Source organism: Apteryx rowi, unplaced genomic scaffold (assembly GCF_003343035.1).
Source record: "Apteryx rowi isolate R43461 unplaced genomic scaffold, aptRow1 scaffold_506, whole genome shotgun sequence".
NCBI classification, from domain to species: Eukaryota; Metazoa; Chordata; class Aves; order Apterygiformes; family Apterygidae; genus Apteryx; species Apteryx rowi.
Window position 1 is genome coordinate 66,435 of NW_020450768.1, and position 23,222 is coordinate 89,656.

General features: G+C 46.3%; 1 protein-coding gene and 1 long non-coding RNA gene across 13 annotated transcripts in view; one reads left to right on the forward strand and one right to left on the reverse strand.

The window, feature by feature from the left end:
* Positions 1-20,466, forward strand: part of FKBP4 (FK506 binding protein 4) — a 36,433-nt gene extending 15,967 nt beyond the window's left edge. Inside the window, exons 1-12 of one of the 12 annotated variants that reach the window (XM_026079964.1) lie at positions 6,499-6,918; positions 8,754-8,849; positions 9,301-9,342; positions 10,173-10,353; positions 10,682-10,821; positions 11,263-11,411; positions 12,636-12,730; positions 15,305-15,358; positions 16,977-17,068; positions 18,463-18,580; positions 19,212-19,385; positions 19,547-20,466. In XM_026079964.1, the coding sequence (XP_025935749.1) occupies positions 6,808-6,918; positions 8,754-8,849; positions 9,301-9,342; positions 10,173-10,353; positions 10,682-10,821; positions 11,263-11,411; positions 12,636-12,730; positions 15,305-15,358; positions 16,977-17,068; positions 18,463-18,580; positions 19,212-19,385; positions 19,547-19,695 (1,401 nt within the window). In that variant the 5' untranslated portion in view covers positions 6,499-6,807 and the 3' untranslated portion in view covers positions 19,696-20,466. Of the gene's footprint in view, positions 1-4,270; positions 4,962-6,498; positions 6,919-8,753; positions 8,850-9,300; positions 9,343-10,172; positions 10,354-10,681; positions 10,822-11,257; positions 11,412-12,635; positions 12,731-15,304; positions 15,359-16,976; positions 17,069-18,244; positions 18,281-18,462; positions 18,581-19,211; positions 19,386-19,546 lie in introns of those variants that run through there. The other 11 variants (XM_026079954.1, XM_026079955.1, XM_026079957.1 and 8 more) reach the window with 11 other exon arrangements.
* Positions 4,725-6,936, reverse strand: LOC112972858. Its single transcript, XR_003255806.1, has 2 exons — positions 6,845-6,936; positions 4,725-6,477 (listed from the first exon to the last, which is right to left on the reverse strand). It is a non-coding gene; the product is annotated as an uncharacterized LOC112972858 (long non-coding RNA).
* Positions 20,467-23,222: the final 2,756 nt, after the last annotated feature.

The window sequence follows — 23,222 nt, forward strand, 5'->3', positions numbered from 1 at the left end:
TCATCTACCCAGCCAGTCATTCCAGCACAGAAGGCTATTAGGTTGGTAAAGCATGATTTCCTCTTGGTGAAGCCATGCTGACTACTCCTGATCACCTTCTTTTCCTCCACATGCTTGGAGATGGCTTCCAGGATGAGCTGCTCCATCACCTTTCCAGGGATGGAGGTGAGGCTGACTGGCCTGTAGTTCCCTGGGTCCTCCTTCTTGCCCTTTTTGAAGACTGGGGTGACATTGGCTTTCTTCCAGTCCTCAGGCACCTCTCCTGTCCTCCAGGACCTTGCAAAGATGATGGAGAGTGGCTTAGCAATAATGTCCGCCAGCTCCCTCAGCACTCGTGGGTGCATCCCATCAGGGCCCATGGATTTGTGGGTGTCAAGTTTGCTTAAATGATCTCTAACCCACTCCTCCTCCACCAAGGGAAAGTCTTCCTCTCTCCAGACTTTCTCTTTTGCCTCCAGGATCTGAGGTTCCTGAGGGCTGGCCTGAGCAGTAAAGACTGAAGCAAAGAAGGCATTCAGTAACTCCGCCTTCTCTGTATCCTTCGTCACCAGGGCACCCACCCCATTCAGCAGCAGGCCCACATTTTCCCTAGTCTTCCTCTTGCTACTGATGTATTTGAAGAAGCCCTTCTTGCTGTCCTTGACATCTCTAGCCAGATTTAATTCCAAATGGGCCCTGGCCTTCCTCGTCGCATCCCTGCAGACGCTGACAACGTGCCTATAGTCCTCCCAAGTGGCCTGTCCCCCTTTCCACATTCTCTCTACTTCCTTCTTCTGGCTGAGTTTTGCCAGGAGCTCCTTGCTCAGCCATGCAGGTCTCCTGCCTCCTTTGCTTGACTTCCTACTCATAGGGATGCACCGCTCTTGAGCCTGGAGGAAGTGATGTTTGAATATTAACCAGCTCTCTTGAACGCTCCTTCCTTCTAGGGCCCTCACCCATGGGATTCCTCCAAGTAGGTCCCTGAAGAGGCTAAAGTTTGCTCTGCTGAAGTCCAGGGTTGCGATCCTACTTGGTGCCCTGCTGCCTCCTCGCAGGATACTGAACTCCACCATCTCATGGTCACTGCAGCCAAGGCAGCCCCCGACCTTCACATCTTCCACCAGTCCTTCTTTGTTTGTTAGTATGAGGTCCAGCAGCACACCTCTCCTCATTGGCTCCTCCACCACCTGTGTCCAAAAGTTATCACCAATGCTCTGCAGTGACTTCCTGGAGTGTTTGTGCCTAGCTGTGTTGTGTCTCCAGCAGCTATCAGGCTGGTTGAAGTCCCCCATGAGAACCAGGGCCTGGGATCGTGAGGCTACTTCCAGCTGTCTGTAGAAGGCCTCATCGACTTCCTCATCCTGATCAGGTGGCCTGTAGTAAACACCCACAACAGTGTCACCCATGCTAGCCTGCCCTTTGATCCTTACCCATAAGCTCTGGACTTGCTCTTCAGCCACCCCGAGGCAGAGCTCAATACATTCCAGTTGCTCTCTCACATAAAGAACAGTCTGTTTTGGTGTCTGCATGGTCCATTCATGCCTCTTGTACTGATGGTCCCAAGCAAAACCTTGAGAATTGTCTTGCTTCTCATGGAGACAAATATAAGATGGAGAGCATCAACCATTAGTGTCACAGATTCATTTTGAAGTGTTGGTCTTGAGCCATTTCTTTGGGCTATCAGAAGATTCTTTATTCTACTGTATGGATGGTTTTCCTACTAAGTTTTCACTGAAATCTTAGTAAATATTAGTCCAGTTAACCTGTAATCAAATACTGCCATTATTACAATAGGATATATCAGCTAGCAAGAAACGTTCAGTGTTGCCTGTGAGAATCTCTTATCCCAAGAAAATGCTCATCTCTTTCCTTTAAATCTGATGGCCCTGGACTGAGTGACTTCCAAGAGAAATTTGGTGTCTACATTTTACTCAATTTTCTCGTAACACTGAGCAGTTAGAAGATTGCCTGTCACAAGGTTATTTCCACAGATCTTTACACTTACCTTCCCAGTATGTGCATAGAGAATATAGAAAAAATTGTCCTAGATTCAGGTATTGGGTATGTCAATTTCCTGTCCCTTAGCCTATGCTTTGCTGTGTCAGTAAGTCTGTCCTAGAGCCCTCTGTCCTCAGATGGATGAGACTATCCTGACAGAATTCAGCCATCTCAGATTGCATCAGTTGACTATATGCTACATGAAACGTTTCACAAACCTCTCTTCCTCTTTTCCCCCCATTCCAGTCCTTCAAAATGGGATGTATCTGAAATTAATTTTTAGCCCAGAGACAATGGGAGTTGTATCTCATTCTTCATCTATTTACGCTGTTAAAGTAGTCATATGTTAGGTATGGGGTAATTGCCCATAGTTGGATGATTTGGTGGGCTGAGTGTTCTATTTTGGGGTGTTTTCTTTTTAAAGAAGAGCAGTGGTACTGTGGATCTGGTTCTCCTCACGGAGGAGCGTAAACAAAACCATAGAGGCAGATACTCCCCACTGATTCTGCAAGGAAAGTGGCATTACCCATGAGTAAGGTAGTTTAGATATCCAGTTAAAGCAGCCTAAGATCCACAGCAGTCCTCACTTACTGGAGGCTTTAATAAAATAATCTCAGCAAGATCATTTTAATTCGGTTACTGTATCTTTATTTCACTGTTAGGGATCTTCACTTGTGAATTTGCAGTTCTTAATCACCATCAGGCTCTGCTGTTCATGTTTCTTTCAGGTAGTATAACTGCTGGGAATCTGGCTTCCCACACAGTATGGAACACTGCAAGATCCCTCACTCAAAGAGGCAACTCTCATTCAAAGAGGCAGAGTTGATTACTGAAACAAGTTAGACCCACTATACTTAAAGTACAAAAGGGTTGTCTTCATGTTTTTTAAAATGTACTCCTCAGCCCCTAAAAAAACAGTTGGCAGAGTTCTGTTAGCAACAGGCAGGCCCATAGGCGTTGCATACTGTTGGAGATACTGTGAAGACAGCAATCTTTGTTCCAGTTTTCCCATGTACTTTGGGGTAGCATCAGTTTGGTTCATTCTTCTCAGTAGTCAGACAATCTTGGGAATCTGCATATCGTTACACTGTTTTGGGAGAGCTACTTCAAATTTATGTGGCTTTATATGAAGATGGCATATGGAACTGTAACCAAAGGACACTTATTCCCTAGGTCTCTCTTGGGGTTTTTTCTTGCAAGAAAAGATGTTTTCCTATTACTTTATCAATTATCTTGCTACCTTACTCTAGTTCCAACAGTTCTTGTCTGGTCGGAGAAGTTCAACAGATTTGGAGAAGAGGGTTTGTTCAGCAAATGTCTTCTGATTCCTAAGAAAGCAATTTGGATTATGGTTCTGAAATTCCTGAAATCTACAGATCTTATAGTCTGCTGGAGTTCAAGACAGCCACTCTTGCAACAGTAATTCTTTCCCTGAATTCAGATATTCACATACATGGAGTATGAATTTTTAAAGGTTAAGATGTTTATTATGTTATCTTGACCCCAAGATTCCTAGCTAATGTATTTTCTGTGGAGAGGAGATTTTGCTGATGTGCAATGTCCTACTGTAGAACAGATCTGGTATTCTCACCCCATGGCTCTCTGCCTTCCACACCCTTGTAACAGTTGAAATCCCATCTTCAAGGAGAAGCTCATCTTCAAGCAAGGAGAGTTTTTAGAACAGCTGCCTTCTCAGAGAAGATGAGGGAAGTTCTCACTCAATAGGTTTTCTTCTGGCTGTCCTTCAAGAGAGCTTAGTTAGGTGTCTATCATAGAGTTGAAGTCACTCTTCTACATTCTTTACAAAAGCAGTCTTAGGTTGTGAAGAAGCACCTTGCCAAGTTCAAGTGTGCTGTGAAGGTGTTTCCCCCCTTCTCCCCTCTAACTTTAAGAGGAAAATAATAGCTGTATTAAAGTTGAAGCAGGACAAAAGCAGTTCTGTGCAGAGATGTCCTAAATAAATTTGTTTGTGGAAGAACACATTAACAAAGCATTAGGTGGTAAATATACATGCCAGAAGCATGTGCAAGTAATATTAAGAATCATAACCACCTAATACCAATATTACTGCTCAGCCCTCTTTATAAAGTGCTCCTGGTTTCTTAGATGCAGAAAAAAATGCAAAGAAATTTTTGGTCTCTCTTGGCTAAGGTTCTTAATATCTTAATTCAGTCTTGTTTGGAGACTGGGTAGCCTAATGGCTACCAGGCACAATATCAGGTTTGTGGTATTGTTTGCAAATTCTAGCAACTTTGTATAACAAAGGAGTATTTTTCTTTGTCTCTCTGTTTAGTCAGCTGATACTCTTCAGACCAGCCACCCTGAAGATGCAGAAATGAAAAATGAGCAGAATGGAGTGGAAGATAAGCTGGAAGTTGACACAGAAACTTAAGTGCAAACCCTATTCCATTAGTTTTGTAAACAAAACTTTCCAGTGAATTAGACCTTTATTTTTCTACCTGGTTGGACAGTGGCTTCAGGGGAGCAGAGGCTGAGGCCACTGTGCCACAGTCAGTTACCGCTTTACATGTCTGTGGAAGAAGCTCAGTGGCAGCACAAATCTGGTTTAATCCTAAGGACTTTATTTATTCATTCAACCTGTTATCATTGGGGTTCTGTCAGGATTTATTATGCTTGGTTTCTTTGCAGTTTGTCATTGGTGTTTGTCTCTTTCTGGTTCCAATTCACTTTAATCCCAGGTTCTGCTTTCTAAATTTATTTCCTTAGGGTTTTTTGTTTTGGGTTTGTTTTGTTTTTTTAAGTAATCGAGCTTTTCCAGGAGTCCTCACATGAGACTTGAGAACAAATCACTGCTCCCAGTTCTTCTGGCTTGGTCTTGCCCCTTTCCCTCCTGTTAAGTAGGAAGTCCCTTCCATTAAGTGTTATAACCTTCCTTGTATGCCCCCTCTTCACACATTGCTGAAGGTGAAGACTGTGAAGTCACAGCTTGAGTAATGAAGCTCCAATTAAACTCAAGAAAACAACCTATAGTGTGTTTTTATTGGAATATGCACAGAATTGAAAGCAAACTTACTCTTCTCTAGTCATTCAGTGTTTTCTCATCCATGTAGCTGTACAGTAGCCACAGTATCTCTATTTTCTGTTGTTCACTGCTGTAGCAAACTTCCACAATAACCTATACTCTTATTTACCTATTTATTTTCAAAAGGAAAGTGGGGTGATGAAAAGTGTAAGGGGAAAGAAGTCTGTAACCTCTGCATAGAACTTTTATATTGCTACCCTCTTTCCCTAAGTTATAAAACAGGACCATAAAAACACCATTAATTCAGAACAAAATTCAGACAAAGTAATTGTCTTTAAAGAGAAAAGTAATAGTAATTTAAAATTATGACAAATATTTAAAACTCCTAATGAACTATGAACTCTTGAGTGATTCTAATGACAAAAGCCAGTTTAGCAATCCCCATCTCACAGGAAAGCCCTTATTTGATATTCCTGCTTCTTCCTGAAGTACTTTATTCCATGCTTGCAGGGGTAGAAAAAAAAAAAGTAGCAGTCAAATATATCTGCTCTTGTTTATCCTGTTATCTAGTCAAACCTTAGTCTCCATTCTGCTCTAGAAGTGGGGATGTTTTGTTTTTTTGCCTACTCTGCAGGACTACAGAAAGCTAGGACAGATAGATTATCTGTTCATTTCAGATAAAAAGTGGATTTTGTATTCTTGTATGAAAACACAGCTATCTCTAAAGGGGAACATTACTGAACTGGTTAGGACAAGATAAAATAATCCACCAGTTTGAACTACAACAGGGGAATCTGGGAACACCAGGTTTGCAGAGTCTCATGTACTGCTGTTGCACAGCTTGGGAAAAAGTTCCATGTGAATTTACATGCTTCTAAGGATTTGGTGGAAAATTTGCTTATTTGGCAAAAAAAAGATAATATGCTTTCCAAGACCCACGTTTCTTTATCAAACCAGGTACTATCACCATAAGCACTTAGATTGCTTTTCTGTTGTGCCACTATGACCACTTTGGTCATGCAACATGTGAAGAGGCAACTCATCTTTCAGTGTATGCCTTAGTCATTCACATTTGACAGAGGGAAACAATTATTAAATGATTTGCTTGAAGCTATGTGAGAAATCAAGGTAGACAGCTGGGCACTTAGTATCCCTGATTGCTGCTCCAATACCTGATAGAGATCAGCAATGCCAGTATTTAAGTTTCCCACCTTCATCATTAAAATGAGGTATGTCCTCATGCAATTGCAAAAATAAGATTCCAAGAATTGGGGGGCTTAGTTAAAGAAAAGAAAAAGGTGCATTTTTAAACAAATCCATAGATTCAAATAAAGATCATGAACCTGGACTGGCCCTTCCCTTCTCCCTAGTCTTTCTGGTTGCCCCACAGCTTTCCAGAGCCAGGCTGGGCCCTGTCACGTTCTGAGGCATTAGTGTCATCAGCTGCAGGCACTCAGAAGTCATGAGACGACCCCATCTCCTCCTCTGCGCTAGCTTCCGAGTGGCACTATGCCTGTCTGTAAGGAATAAAAACGCAGATCTTTTAAAAGGCAGGCAGTGGCGCTCTACCTCCTGAAGCTCTGGCCCCGCCCGGCTGGCAGCAGCGCGGGGCCGCCGCAACGCGCAGGCGCCTACCCACGCCCTCCAGCCGCACGCGCGGCTCCTTTTCACCGCCCAGAGCCTGGCACGGCCCTAGCCGCTGGCGCCGCCACGTGATTCTGGCGCGTGCGCGCGCGCTCCCCAACCCCCCGCCCCCGTTCAGTTTGGACCTACAGGGCCGCCTTAGCGTCTCCACTGCCGTAGCGCGGACAGCGGGCCTGGCCCCGAGCTAGAGGAGGCCCGCCTCTATGGTCGGCGGTGGGATGCGGTCCGTCAGCTACGTACAATGCGTGGCGCTCGACTTCAGCGGGAGCCTCTTCCCGCACGCCATATGCCTGGGAGACGCCGACAACGACACGGTCTGGGGACAGGCGGCGGTGCGCCTGTGGGGCGCGGTTTTGGGAGGTGGTGGTGGCTCTGCAGGCAGAGCGGGCGGGGCCTGGCCCGCCTCCGCCCCCGTGTGGGCGGAACGGTGCTGGCGGCGCAGGGGCGTGTTGCGGGTGCGGAGCGGGACGGCTGCCGGCAGCGGCGCGTGCCCGGGACTGCGGCTTGGCGCCGCCCCCGCGGCAGCTGGAGCTGCGGGAACCGATCTTCCCTTCTGCTTCCTCCCACTTGGCGTCGTGAGGCCGCACCTGGAGTGCCGGGTCCAGGGGCGCTGACGAACCGGTGGGAGGCTAGCGCAGACTTGAAGATGCTTAGGGGGCTGGAAAATGTGGCATGTGAGGAGAGGCTGAGGGAACTGCACCTGGTCAGCCTGCAGAAGATGAAGGGAGAGATCTTACCACTATCTACAATTACCTAATGTGGTTGTAAAGAAAACACAGCCAGGCCATTCTCAGAGATACACAGTGCTAGAACAAGAGGCAGCAGTCACAAGTTGCAACAAAGGAAATTAAAAAGGGGGGAAAAATCACCTTGAGGGTGATACAGCACTGGAACAGATGCCTAGAAGAGGCTGTGGGACTTCCATTCTTGGAGATGCTCAAAGCTTGACAGGGGCCTGAGCTAATGTCAGAGAAGCAAGAGTTGAAACAGATGGAATCCAGAGATCCCTTCCAAACTGAATATTTCTGTGATTCTGGGCTACAACTGGTCAATGCTTGCATCACCATTAGACCTTCTAGGCACCCTTGATGTGGGCACTGGATGCTGTATAGCCAGCAGAGAGATAAGCTTTTGCTTCCAAAGAGTCACACTCCTCCTGCCACTGTAGCATGGGTAGGTATATGGAAGCATGGGGAAACAGTCTGTGCTGGGACACAATGAGGTATCTGCAGGGAACAGGGTCCAGTCAAGACTCTGTGTTTCTTGACCTGTGTGCTTGATGGGGGTGCATCAGGAATGTTGCTGTCAGCCCCACAAAGAGTTACTTCTGTTGGGTTTAATTTGGCTATAACTAGGAAGAGATTACTGCCCTACCAGATAAATGAAAACTGACCCTTTTCCTCAACAGCCAAATTCTATCACAGCCTTACTGGGCAATCCTGAAAAGTATGGTGGCTAGCAATGCAGTGGGCAGCAAAACAGTTTTTCCCATTAGAATTAGTGTAATGGGGGGGGGGAATGTATGCAGGGACTTATGAAATGCACACAATTTAAATATACAGAGGCATGATGTGGAGGATGGAGTAGCTGGAGTAGGCTTGTAAACTGGAGGAGATGCTGACTTTTCAGCAGCCTTCTTTTCAGAATAGATCACCATTCTGAAAGATCTTAGGCACTTCATCAGTGAGACAGAACACCCAGTGTAACCTATTGTGAGTGCTCTTGCAACTTCTTTCTCGATGGTCATGTTTTCATTATTGTCATCAGCTTCCTTGGAAGAATCAAGAAAGATCAAATCAGTCTAGATTGAAGGATGGAAGGTGGGGTAATGATGATGGTTATCAGAGCAGGATGTTTAATGATTGGTGACAGAACTCTGAAACAATGGCTAGAGAAGCAATGGATAATGGGATGTTGTTATGAGGGGCCCTAAGAACCACTCTCTCACCCTTTTAACTACTAGAGTAAAATTATGGCTTTTGTTTCCCCAGAGGTTCTCTATTGAATCATAGCTCTCTTTTTAACTTGTTTCACTTTGCCGATTCTTCCCACAGAATGATTTTAGATACGAATCTTGTAATTCCCGCTGGGATGGGAATGTTGTGTTGCTGTGTAAGTTTCTTCTTATTAACCCCCTTCTCTTGTCCAGCTGAATGAGCTAGTGGTGGGGGACACCAATGGGAAACTCTATGTGTACAAGAATGATGACAGCAAACCCTGGACTGTGCGATCCTGCCAAGGAATGGTCAGTTTTGGACAAAGTTTTTAAATGGTCTGTGCCTTTTGGTGTATGTGCAGCCTGCTGTCCTTGACTACTGCCTAGGAATGTGTAGGCCAGAGAAGAAAGGTAGCCAGAACTGGTTTATATGATATAAGACCCTTCTTTTGCCAGCAGCTAACCCCATGGACTAGCTGTGAACCCAGCCTGAACAAACAAAGGAACTGTGCTTCTGTTCCACCTTGATCCTGCTCCCATGCACTGTGGATTTTGCCCCAGAACTCTGGGCAATTGTGTGGCAGATCAGATGTGTTTCTGTCCCTGCCTCAGCTCTTCTTGTCCTTGAAAAGGCTGTTAGAGGTCGAGAGATGCTTTGTGAGGAGAGGTGTAGGGTGTGTTAGCAGAGGTTTATCCCAAATGCTGATCTGTGTTGTCTTCTCTCATGTATGGACTCTTAAAGCCTTCTTTTTTCCTGCAGCTCACATGTGTTGGTGTGGGAGACATATGCAATAAAGGAAAGGTGAGAGCAGCCAAACCCTCCTCAGCCCTGTCTGTAGGGCCTGTGGGTGGTGCTCAGGAGGTTACAGTTATGACATACGCTGAATGTGGAAGAGAACAGGTGCTTTCTGTCCAGGATCTGCCATAACTCAAGAGTTTTAGCACTACTGTTCTAAAAACGGTTCCTCTGTTTACACATAGCCTGCATGTGCTTGTGAGCCATATGCAGGCACTGGTAAGCAAAGAAACCCATTCTGTCTTCAGGAAGCATTACTGATTACCACGTCTCCCTGTGTGAGCCCTGTGAGGCTTCTGTGGTTTGGGGGTTGCTTACTTTCCCCAGTGGATTTTGCCCTGCTCTATGATGGTCCCTATTATGGACCATGGCCCTTCTGCCATTTGGCTGTGTGCATTTAAGGTCACCCAAACAAGACCAAGCCACAGAACAGTCTAGACTCCCAAGCAAATTCCAGTGTGTCTAATATGACTCCTTTTGCTGGATTGGTATTTCTGGGATTAATGCAGGGCTACCAAGTCCAAAACTGCCAAGTTTAGGCACCCCGCCTAACATACTATAGCTATCTGTGCTCCAGAGGGCAGCGGAGCGGAAGTGAGGATTGAGAAAGCCATACATTTTTGGGGGACTGCAAGAGCACATCAACCTACAGACAGGAATGAACAAGAAGGTTGGACTCTGCAGGACCTGAGTAGTTTGTATGCTGTCCAGAAACTTTACTGTTCCCTCTGTAGCATCTGTTGATCTTGATGGATCTACCTCATTTCTTCCCTTACCTTGCTGTGGGACAGCTTCTAAAAGAGGAAAAATGAGAAGGTTTTTTCCTTCCCTCTTAGAATCTCGTGGTGGCGGTGAGTGCAGAAGGCTGGTTTCATCTTTTTGACCTGAGTTCTCCAGCTTTAAAGCACCCAGATGCCTCAGGGCACCATGAGTTGGTGGCAGCAGGAGAAGAGCAGAAGCCAGTGTTCAAGCAGCACATTCCTGCCAACACCAAGGTCATGCTGATCAACGACATTGGTGAGCAGGGCAGCTGGGGTGGGAATGCAGGGTGAGGGAGTGTGTGGGTGTGAGGTAGTGGTGGAGGATAGAGAAAGTGTGTCATAGTTCAGGTGTCAGGATGCAGAAGGAGGTGACTTGCTGAAGTAGGTGTTCTAGCAAATGCAGCCCAGTACTTGAGAGAGGAGTGAGAACTTCAGGAATTTTCCTGAAGTGCAAGTTCTTGTTGCAGAATTGGTATCCTCTGAGATGCCATCTGGTGGAAACCAGCACTGTGGTTTCTGAATGTTGGGGATTTGAGGCTGTGAAAACCTGAGAGCGCTCATCTATCTCTTTGTATTCCCTGCAGATGGAGATGGGAAGTGTGAGTTGGTGGTGGGTTACACCGACAGGGTGGTGCGTGCCTTCCGCTGGGAGGACTTTTCTGAGAGTTCAGACCATATCTCAGGGCAGCTGCTCCTGCTGAAGAAATGGCTGCTAGAAGGTCAGGTAGGAAACAGGATACTTGGAATAGAACAAGCCAAATATAGTCTTCATGAGGTTTCCCAAGGAAAGGGGCATAAAATCTCAGTCCTGTGAACAAAGAAAATTTTTTGGAGAAGGGATGATTTGAAAGGAGACTTTCCCAGCAATTGTCCTGTGTATGCAGAGCAGCTGGTTGGGATGGTCTGGGAAACAGTCATCAGCTCTCACAGGACTCTTGAGAGCCTTTTTCACTGGAATGTTCTTAGGTGGCTTTTGGTAGGAGAAGATCCCTTTTGCTGTAATTTAGATATTTTGCCCCTCTAGCTAAATTTGTTCAGCCCCTGCTTGACTTCTAGTAGAAAATCTACCACCTTCAAATTTTGATACAGGAAGCACAGTGGAGTCCTTTGAGGTGTATGAAGTTCTCGATTTGACTCGCTCCATGTTTTTCCTGTGCCAGTACAGGTGGACAGCTTGTCTGTGAACCCAGGCCCTGATGGCTCACCTGAGATGATGGTGTCTCAGCCTGGCTGTGGTTATGCCATTCTGCTGTGCACCTGGGACTCTGAGCAGCAGCCCACACCAGAGGGAAGAGACAACTCTGCCCCAGGCAGGTGAGCAGCATATCTGCATGGGGTAAATAAGGAGAATCTGCTTTAGAGGCCTGTTGCAAGGGAGCACCATCACATCAACTTTCTGTGGGGGGCTGCAGTTCATCTTTAATGTCCTGCTCTGCTGCTGGGAGTCCATGACTTGTCCCAGTCCCTTAAGCCCACCTGTACCCAAGTACCAAGTGAACTCCTTTTCATGTGTCTATCACAGACACATGCAGCTTTCCTTGCATCTCACTCTTTACTCCCTGGGTTGCACAAGGAAAGTGGCAAAAACAGCTTACCAAGGCAAGGCAGTATCCAGGGCTAAGGCAGGAAGGAGAGCAACTTGTATCTCCAGAGAAAGAGGAGTACGTAATCTGGGCATCTATCTAATGGTGGGGAGTGTGATGACTGTTAGCTGGGCTAAGCCCAGTAAGTCAGAAGCCCTGGGACAACGCTGTGGATTCACTGGTTTCTTGCAGATGTGGTAGCTGGAGGTTTTCCTAATGAGACCCTGAGCAAGTGCTGTAAATCACAACCAGAGCAGTCAGGATGAGCAGGGAGGTTATTGTCCTTGGCACTTCAGGGACCCTCGTTGGGAACTGAGGTGTTCCTGGGGTCTTCTGTGAGACTTTAAGGCTGACCCAGAAAACTGTAGTAGGAGGGGATTTATTACTGGGCAGCTTTGCTCTGAGCTGTGTGGCAAAGAGCTGAAGGCATTCATCTCTTGTCGGTGTCCTGGGGCAAGTCTTCTCCTTGCTTTGTTAGAGACATTAGTAGACAGAGTACCCTTCTAGCCAGGACCCAGGCACATGAACCTGTTCTGCTCCGGGCAAATGTGTGAATTTGAGTGAATGGCAGCCAGGATTACATGAAAGTAATGATAAGAATTACTGTTCTTCCCTTGGTTGGAATAGGTTTTTTTCACTGCCTGATTCTTGAGCTCTTTCCAGTTTTCTCATACATAAAATCATTCTGTTTTGCTTTTTAAACATTAGCAAGTTCCTTTCATACTCAAGGAGGCATGCATTCTTTTTCTTAGTCTTTATCAGCCCTATCAGTCTTTATCCCTCTGCTAAGCCAGACTGATCTCCTCTGTCACTCTTTGCTGCTGAGTATTTCACTGGAGAGTTAGTCTGTACACAGCCTCCATCCACTTCTGGACTTGGAGAGCTCTGGAGTGCACTGCCCATAAGATTGCTCTGGCACAGTCCCTGGCATGATGTCTGTCTCTCTTCTCCCCAGGGAGGCACCTGTTCGAGATGTTGTTCTCCACCAAACATCTGGTCGTATCCACAACAAGAATGTTTCCACTCATCTAATTGGTAGTATTGGCCGAGGTGAGAGATAGGAAGCCTTGGGTCTCTGACCCAGCAGTTGTCCCTGATAGAGCTTGTCAATGCATCAGTCCAGCATGAGATCAGATTTCCTGTGATAGAAAGATAATAACTCTGGGAGGCAGCTACAAGAACAGAGGTTGCTCAGTTCATGTTAGCCAGCCCCCAAAGTAGAACAGGTGGGTGTTTGCATTCAAACTTCCTATAGCCTTTGTTCCTCCCAGAGTAGCTCTTAGCCTTCACCCAGCATAGCAGCTTCTCTGCAGCCCCCACTGCCTTGCATTTACTCATCCTGAATAGCTGCCCTGCTTCTGCAGACGTCCTTGAGCCTTGTCTTTGTGTGGCTGCAGCTTATGCCCTCTTTTTTACTCCTGAGATGTATCTCCTTCTCTGGACAGCCTCATCTTCATACTTGCTTTTGTGCTTTGCAGTGCTTGATTCCTGATGCCTGTCCTCCAACAGCTATATCTTGCTCTTCCCTTACATAATTCCAATCCCTCCAGAGCTGCTTCTCTATTTCAGTGTGCTCTGTGTCCAACCAATGTATTCTGTTCAGCTATCATGCCTAAGCTCTCCACAGCTGCTGGCTCCTGTCAGCCCTTATACATTGCTGTTTTATTCCGACATTTCTTATGTACTGCCACTGCTTCTCCAGCGCAACTGCTTTGTGCTCTGATTTGTGCCTGAACCCACCTCCTGGACCCTGTTCTGGCAACTATGGAGAATGTGCAGCTCTCACTCACCCTTGGAGCATGTGGGGTTAATGCAAAGAGGCACAAGATTCCCAGTGTAGATCACTTTCATTCCTTGTCTGCAGCTGGCTGGAATCCAGCTGCATTTACCCTGTTTGAGTGTTACCCCTGCAGCACTGTCCGAGGAGGACTTAGGCTGTCCTATACAGTTAAAGCTGGGGGAGATGGACAGCCTACTGAACCTTGCCCTGCCCCCCCAACTCACACAGTGCCCTGTCCTCCCCAATGCCTAAGGCTCTTGCTCAGCCTGTTATGTTTTCTGCATCTCAGTTGGTACTATGAGCACCATGGGCACCAGGGCATGAAATCAATTATTTCACTGCATGCAAAATGTCATACCTAATCAGAAGAGCCTGCAAACAAATGGAGGCACACAGAACAAAGAATGAGGGAAGGGTGAAAAAGCCTCTTGTGCTGGACCATCAGTAGTGAAACAGCTAGAGTGCTATTGTGACAGGTCTATAAAGAGGGCACAGCAGATCTTTTTAATCGGTGCCTGTCTGGATGAATGTCAGTGAGGGACTGTAAGGCACCCAACCAGCTGACTGTTTCTCTTAAGATGACCAGCAGAAATAGGACAGTTCCTGTCATAGGGGGGTGCAGGGTGCACTAGCCTGGAGCTGGCCATGGGCGGCAGAAGTAGGTTTGAAGTACTGTGTCTTTCTGGGAAACTGCCTATTTGCCTTCAGCTCTGCTGTCTTGTCCCTGATTGCCAGGTTTCCTGGGTTTCTAGAGACCCCAGAGAGCATGGGTCTCTCCTGCCACATTGTCACTGAAAGAATTAAATGGAGCTGTAGTTGAATATAGCTCCAGTGCTCCTCCTGCCAAGTGCGACATACTTTCAAAACCTAACCTTGCATGTCCTTTCTGTCTGGTGGCTAGGTAGAGAGTGTACAGGAGGGCTGGAGCAACCTGGTGTCCAAGGGAGTCTCCTCTTTAGGTTTAACTAGTCACACCTGCCAATGCTGTTTTGCACACAACTGTGTGGTATACAGGCTTTGAAGAGGATACTGTTTGCAGGAAGTTCACAGCTATATGGGCATGGCCCAGGAAAGCCAGGGGTAAGTGTGCAGATGAGCATGAAGGCAGGTGTCCAATCTGCTCATAAAGCAAGGACTGTGTAACATCTGACCAAAGTCTGCTGGGAGGAGACCACAGCTTCTGCACAGTTCTGCTCTAGTGACAACAGTAGAGTTGGTAGCATGGGTCTTGGAGCTTCTCTCCACAGACTCATTCAGGAATTGCCGTGGAGGTGCTTTTGTGCTAACATGACTAATACTTTATCCCCCTAGTGGGGTCTGTCCTCATTCTCTTGCTCCTTCCTCGAACAGCTGAAGGCTCGGGGATGTTCCCATCCCTGAAAGAAATGGTGAGGGTACAGTTGTAATGCTCTGTTTGGCTTCAGCTGTTCTCTACTTTGTCCCTCGTGATGCTCCTGCCTGTGCTTTGGGCATTTCTGGAGACTGGAGGGGATGTAGTGAAGTTCATTAAAACCAGAATCACGAAGGGCCTACAGCAGGTGCTTATATGGCACAGACAGACTCCTAGGAGCAGCCAGCAGAACCAAACAGGCCTACTTCAGTGCAAACGAAAGGTTCGGGATTCTTGTGTTTTGAGATGCCAGTGCCCCACAGATAAAAGCTGTCAGGAAGTAGGATTAGCTGGAAGACTATGCAGATATCTGTTATGCAAAGTGTCAAGGCTGGGCAGAAAAGGAGAAAGAAGTATGGGTCAGCTTGCTGTTTTGGATCTTTCCTCAGGAGAGGGAGGGGACAAGACTCACAGAAAAGGCATCAACTCATGTAATTCTCTTCTGCATTTACAGGCTGCTCCAAGGTGAATAGTGGCTCAGGCCTCTTTGCCCTCTGTACTCTAGATGGTAAGTCCTTCTGCTGTCCTGGGAGAGAGCCCCATGGGGCAGCCAAGGCCTGTCAGTAATTCAAAGCAAGGAACAGGGGCTCAGTGCTTTTGGTCTTGAAACACAAGGGAATCAGACTTCAGAAACAGCTCCTGGATCAGGCAAGAGAATTTGGTATTGAGACTCTTTCTACTAATATCTGTGTAGGCATGAAAGCTAAGACAGGAGCCAAGGTGTAGGAGTTCTCACTGAGAGTAAGTCCCCCTTAAACCAGGTGTGTGATTGCATGCCTGTATCTGAGGATATGATAAATCTTGTGAAATTGAACATGTCTTTCTGTTTCTTATTGAATTGAGTACAGTGTTGCACAGGTTTGTTCCCTCCAGGAAACCTGTGGTGTTTTCTGTTGTTATTAATATTCAGCCTTCTGTCTTCCCTGGTGCAGTTCTTTTATCTGTGGATTTCAAAGCATTTTACAAACATTAATTACTCATATGGCCTCATGGCCAATGGGGATGGAAATATTAAAGCCATGCTGCAGTGAGCAGCCTGGAGTATGAAGAGGTTAGGTCATTGGCCCAAAGCGCCACTGCAAGTTTGAGATAGAAGGTGAGACTAGAAACTTGCATCTGCTGACTCCTAGTTGCCTGCTTAACCCGATGATTAGACAGCTGTTTGAGAGGCTGATTCAGCTGTGCCATTCATGTAGACAAGAGAATCTAAACCACAGCAGACATGTCCTTGCACTTGAAGGAACTTGAGTTGTTTCCAGAAGCAGTAAAGGAAATGGATGCTGGGCTCTGGATGCTCAGACAGGAACCGGCCTTACACAGGCCTAGGAGCCAGGTTCTCCAGGCTAGTACAGGGATTCTGTCCAAAAACCCGCAGTATGACAACAAGATGCTGTGCTTCTGTATACCCAAATAGGCAGCCTGGCAGATTTTGGCTGGAAGTCTACCTGTCCTAAGATGTCCAGCCAGGGACTTTATGATTATTCCTCAGGCCTGAACTCTGATGCTGCTGCATTGGGCAAAGCCTCCAACCTCACCGTGGTTCACTCCTGAGCCTTATTAAGGCTGGAGCGCACTGTGAGGATGGATTTGTGTTTATGCTCTGATCTGTCTCATGGCCACATGCCCACCACTGCCCTGTACCACCACAGTTTCTCTCTGGATAATAGGAAAATGGAGTGTGCGGTAAGTGTCCAGTATGGTTCTAGTAGCCAAGAGGCATGTCCATACTGTCAGCCAGCCAGTTCTTAGCTGATACCTGCCAACATGCTTTCCTGAGATTGCATGATCTGTGGGACATGGTGAGGAGCTTCTACTTTAAGCACTGTGTCTGATGTGAGATCTGTTGATGTACTGTATTCTGGGAGCCCATTTGGGGCAGTTTTCTTCCTGTCTTGGAGTACAATCCAATTAGCAGGGCTCCTGCAATTTTTCTTCTCCATCTCCAGTTCCTGCTGACAAGATAATGGACTGTCATACTTCCCAGAAATGAGGCTGTGCTATATGTTATCAACCACAACCTGCACCACAGGATCCACTACATCTGAAGACCCTGAGTGCAGGGCCCAATGCTAGTGGACATCTTGCTCCTTCATAATGTTTTCAAGAAAATCTTTTTTTCCCTTCAGGAACATTGAAACTCATGGAGGGGGCAGATAAGCTGCTCTGGTCTGTGCAGGTTGATCACCAGTTGTTTGCTCTGGAAAAGCTGGATGTTACTGTAAGTGTCTGTGTTAATGGGATTGGGAGGGAAGGAGTGGGGTGGGAGCAAAAACTCCACATGGCTTTCCACATGAACTTAGGAAGGGCAGAGGGAGTATGTCTCAGCTAAAAAATGCTGGGATTGTCCCAGGATGGCATAAAAAGAGCTCTGACCATCCCAATGCATTCCATCAGGTCATACAGTCCAGTCATGTCAGTCCATCCACCTGCAAGAGGCTGAGTTGTGTCTGCCTGTTTGACCCAGTGGTTTTGCTCACTGCTGATATACCTGATTGTGTACAAGCTCTTAGGATGCATAAGGATTAGGACAGAGAAGAGGGAGCTGGCACCAAGTTATGAAAGGAGATGTCTTGTTCAGTTAATGTTCTGTTTCTGAGCTCTGTTGAATTTTAGTATCCTTTCAGGAAGAATCCTGGGCCAGAAACCATCCTTGTGTGCAGACTTTTAGAAAGAAGGCAAAGAGGGGAGTGACACAAACATTTCCACAACAGCAAATATTCTAGAAAAGGTGGTTTGGGAGTTGCTGCCTTCGTTCCTTCCTCTTTCTCCTGTCACATGTCCATTTTATCTTAGGCTGCTTAATAAAGTTAAAGACATGGGAGGAGAGTGAAACAAGGAAAACTTCATATAGCTCATGGTTTAAATATAGATTTGTTGCCATGAAGCAATGTTCAGGTGAAGAATATAAAATGGTTCTAAAAGGGTTCTGGTGTTTATATGACTGTCTAGAATATTTGGAGCTGTCGTAATTAATTGATGCAACTTTGAGGGAGAGAAGATTCAGGCTTCATGGTGCTGGAGGGACAGAGTATTTTCCATCTGTTTGCTGGGAAACTTTTTTATTTTGATGCATTTGGCAGCAGCCACTGTTAGATCCAGAGTCCCAAATCATCTGCATAGTAGGTCTGAGTCCTGTATTCCCTTAGTCTGGAAACTCTCTGGGATCTGGTATCCTCAGAGAGTTGGGATTGGGAGGAGGTACTTGGTAGGCAGGAACGGGAGTTGGGAGTAGTTAGTGTGCTTGTGGAAGGCAGAGAAGGAAGCAGTGAAGAACCAAAGAAAGAGAGGATAAAGCCCAAAGGGTAAGGGAACTGTGGGATGGAACAGTTGGATTCCTCTCTCCTGTGTTTTATACTGTCCTATAGTGTTGCCTGCTCATGCTCTCACTTTTCAGTTTGTTGCACAGAAAGCCTAGAAGCTTTTCCCAAAGAGAAGAGATTATCTGCCGCTGCAGCTATGAGATTAGTGATTCCTTTATCAGGGCTCTGCACTGAACACATGCTAAAGCAGTGTGCCAGAATAGATGCTTCTTTCTCCAAGGAAGAAGGATTCCTGCCTGCCTCTGGAAATATTTGATGTCTGTGCTAATCAGAGATCTTACGGTTCTCATAGGGCAATGGACATGAGGAAGTGATTGCCTGTGCATGGGATGGCCAGACATACATCATCGACCACAATCGGACTGTCGCCAGATTTCAAGCAGATGAGAATGTCAGTGCATTCTGTGCAGGTGGGCAGCTGGACTGCAAAGCCAGCCTCACAGCATTTCTCCCTCCAGGCTAATGTTCTTCTCTGGAAGACCTGAGACCCTTTGAATGTCTGCAGTGGGGAATAATTCCCCTGGGGTGTGTATACTGCAGGATGCCAAGCTAGTCTTCCCTCTGGTAGCATCTGGGAAAAGGAATGGTGAAAGGAAGTGATGCTGGGCTGTGTCTGTAATGGAGAATAGTTGGGTTTTTGTTTTTGTTTTTTTCTGTCCTGTTTGGGAGTGTTCAGGTGGTCTTTTGTCTTCCTCACCCCTTTTCAATTTGTAAACTAGTAAGCTGTTGCCAGTAGAGATATGGAGCCCTACATAGCCAGCCTGACCCTTGGCTTTGCTCTCAGACCTATGAGAAGCAGTGTGCAAATTCCCAAGCTCCATGCATTAATACCCCAGTTCTAGAGACACTTGCCCATGGTCAGGCTGGTAGGCATCTCTTGTATTATCTCAGAGGGCTTTCACATACCCAAGTTCATGTCTCTGCTATTCACCCTGGCTGCTCACTGCTTTCTGCTAACAGCTTTGGTACCACATCATGCGAAGCTGCCTAGTTGCTTTCTCTGTCCTTTGTGCAGCAACTCTATCCTTTTGGTTTCTCCAGGCCTCTATGCATGCAAAGGAGGAAGTAACAGCCCATGCCTGGTTTATGTCAGCTTCAATCAGAAGATCTATATCTATTGGGATGTGCAGCTGGAGAGAATGGAATCCACCAACCTTCTGAAAATCCTGAAGAGTGACCCAGAGTTTGGAGACCTCCTGAAGCAGCTGGGTGTAGGTAAGTGCAGAAAGGGAGAGGCTTATGCAGGAAAAAAGTGAGGAAGGGCTGTTGGCAGGTGGCATGCTAGGAACTAGCGTTCCAGGTACTTCTTGACAAGGAGACTAATCTACTACCTGATGAGGATCCCTACCAATCATCTTTCTCTCTTCTTTTTCTAGAAAGAGGTGACGTTTCTTCTGTCAAAGATCTGATTCACAAAACACTGTATTTGCCTGAGAAACAACAGCGGAACAGCCCCTCACAGTGTCAAGACCATGCTGGAATAGATTCTTCTACCTACCACACTATCATCCATTGCCCCTTATAACTTTTTGACACCTTTCATCCTAGCTCAAACTCTTCATTGACTGGAATCAGGCACTCACATTGCATGAAGATCAGACTGTTCTTTTTTCCCTCTCTGTCAAGGCTTCCAGTCAACTAAGAGTCTACAGGCCAGGGTTTCAGGGAGGCAAGTGCTTGCCTGTTGGCTTGAGGCACGGTGGCAAGTTGATTTGCTTAGCTGAGGAAGTTATCAGGACAGCAAGAGTCCAGGGTTCTGTTCATTGGCCTTCCATTGCCTATTTCCGTATTCTGTACTATCCAAAGTCCTTTTCAGGTGACTGTAGAGGAGCTCCGAGGAAACAGATGGGAGAGAATAGTCAAGCTCAGTCTTGCTTTTGGCCTGTTGTTCTTATAGTTGCTGTAGTGATAATTTCTGAGTTCCTAGTGGGCTCACAGCACAGGAGTTGCAGGTTGAGGTCTTGAATTGGGCAGCGGGAGATGGCTTTCCCTTCTGTCCAATATAGATGGGTTTCTTCAGTAGACCCAGGCATTGTTTGCCTTTGTTCTGGTGCTCCCCTTCTGCCAGGCTGAGTTTCTCACAAGCTGCCTTCTGTTCTGAAGAGCTGGGAACACGTGTGAGAACCACAACTTTCACTGGTGACTTGTCAGGGGGTATCAAAGCTCCAAGGAACCCCAACTGTACTCAAAAAGCATTGCTTGCCTTCATCCTCTTGGGCAGAGTGATCCCAGAGATGGTTGTGACTTAGCAAAGCAACTGTAAACTGGACAATAAAAGGAATTTGTCTTAACTGTGGATCTGTGGTGCAGCGATAGCTTGTCTGTTCCATAAAAAGCAGTGGGAATGCCACACTTCCCTCTTGCTGTGGAGAGTTCCCTACTATTTTGAATCCTGCGCAATTGAAAGAGATTGACTGGTGGTGATGCTCCACTTGCTGGCATGCAGAGTACGGAAGAGGTCCTGGCTTGCCCAGGATGCTTATCTGCAAAGGCCCAGGCAGGAACCTTGCCACATGCTGCTGGTGTTCTGCTTTTCCCCCATCTCGGCTTGCTGCTTACCTATCTCAGCTTATTAGGACAGGAGCAGCAGGCTCACCTGCTGTGTTGCATCCGTTAGCTTCTGGTCATTTATGTGATATTCTATGGAACATGCATAATAGATAGAGCTATCCTTTCACCCTTATGATAGCCTGAGAGGGCTGGATCCAGGTCAGAGCAAATATAATTAACTCAGTGATCTCTCTTTAGCAAATGATAACACTTAAAGATACTACAGCCTGTTCAGAAGTCTGCTATGCCATGCTCTGCAAAACATCCAAGAGCAACTCTAACAAGGAGAAGGAACTTTGTATGGAGGAAGGGGTTGTCTTGCTGTTGGGCCAAAAGGTCTGTTGTTGAACTAGGGACTATATGGGAGAAGAGCAGGATTTTTACATAATAACCCCTAGCTTTTCTTTGCAATTTACCTCCATATATTTCCAGAGAGCTTTATAGAGGGCAGCTTCTGTCCTCTGTATTTGATAGCTCTAGAAATTGAAGCATGGAGTAGTGAGGTGGTATGCTCTGCTCTGTAACAGTGAGCTGTGGAGCAGCACTCTTCCTGCTTCTCAGACCACTCCTATCTTCTGACTCTATGGGGAAAGCTTCTCCATTATAATGGCTTTGCTGAGAAGCATTTTTAAATGTCCCCCTGTAATACTAAGTGCTTTGTCCAACTGGACTGTTCATTGAGGCGGAAGCTCTGAAGGTATAGTGGTGCTTTGGTAACAGTAGGGCTCAGGCTAGGGGAAGATGGGAGCAGGCTTGAGCCTTGGAGAACTGATAGTGTCTATTGGTGTGCTAAAGCAAGGAATTATCTTGGGGCTTGTAACCTCAAGAAATTCTGCCAGTTATTATGATGCTGAGATGTAAAGCCACCAGTCCAAATGGGCATCTACCATACAGAACAGAGCTGCTGACAGGTTAGTTAGTGTGACCCTTTGACTCTAATCAGTCTTGCTGCACTTTCCTAATGAAGATGAGATCTGATAAGTCTCAGTATATTGGTTTCCTGCTACTTCTAGGTTTCTGATCCCCAAAACCTAGAGCTGCTGCTCTGATGACAGGAGCAAGTGATAATTCTCTTCCTTCTCTCCCCAAGAATTTCAGGTGAAATAGCAACAGTTACTATCCTTGTCTCCTCCCCTGGGGATCCAGCTGAGTTGGGTAGGAGGAGATGCCCCTCCACATGGAGTGAACAGTTAGGTTTCACTGTATTCTGAGATACTTTCTCCCTAGCCCTGTTACTACCTGGATTTAGTCTTGCACTTCAGAATTAGTGAAACTGACACCAAGAGAGACCACAGTGGAGCAGGGCTCAGCAAAGCAGATTTCTGGAAGCATTTCCAGAATGTCCCTGAACAACAGACCTGTGTCTTGGTATATGCTACTTTTCGAGCCTGAGCACAGACTGCTGCTTTTTCTCCACTTTGGGACAGAAACAGGATGCTTATAAGCAATACAACATAGCAATGTCTGGGTTTTCGTTCCTGGCTTGCACAACCTGGCACGTGTACTGCTGCTAGAAGATGAGCTCTTCAGCTGCTTGTGCCATCAAGTTTGATAGGATTGGAGGGAGCCCTACCACAATGTGTGCCTGCCATGGTGCTGCTTAGCATCTTGTTTGTTTTTGGTAGAGCAGGCATTCTTCACAGAAATACTTTCTCTCATGATCCCTTTCTGGGATCTAAGAGCTTCCTGCAGCAACTGTCTGAAGCATTTTATTTGCCTGAGAGGCCAGGCTGAACTGATCTGGCAGCCAGGCTTACAGGCTATTGCAGTTCTACTGCATTGTAAATCTTTCCTGAGCCCTAGCAGCAAAAGAGAATTGTCTACACTGGTAACAGAACAACTCAATGCTGGCTGTCCATGCCCAATGGAAACCTTTATTAGCAACACAAGCACAAAGGGGTACAAAGGGTTGTATGACTGGAACTGGTTCATACAAAACAGAATTTGCCACGCAGGTCAAATGATTTCCAAGGAAGGAAGGTCAAATTGATCCACTACTGGACTGTTAATTTTTTAGAAGAAACAGGAAAGAGCTAGTGCAAGAGAGATGACATTTTTCTATGAATCATCTCTAAAAGAAAATGGGACAAAAACCTGTGAGTGTTGGACAGGGCAAGTATAACTTGTGCAGCCTAGCCCTCTTCTCCTGTTGGCCTGAGGATAATGTTGCTGTGCACCATGCAAGCACTGGCATGCTGCACTGTGGAAAGCAGAGCTGAGAGGATACTCATACTACAGAACATCTGATCCCCCAAAGCTCTACAGCTCTTGAAACCATTGGAGAGGGAAAATAGTAGTGTTTGAGGGTTTTTCCTAACAGTTCTGTTTTGCTTATAGTACTTAAAGGGACTTGCAGATGCATTTCGCTCCCATTCCCCTTACACACAAAAGAAAAAGATGAGAACTGTCTTAGCAAAGTGTATCAGGACTTTTGTACTATTCCTTGGCCAGAAGGTGCCTTCCCCACTTCTTTTCATGCCCTGAACACCAAAGTGGCAATTT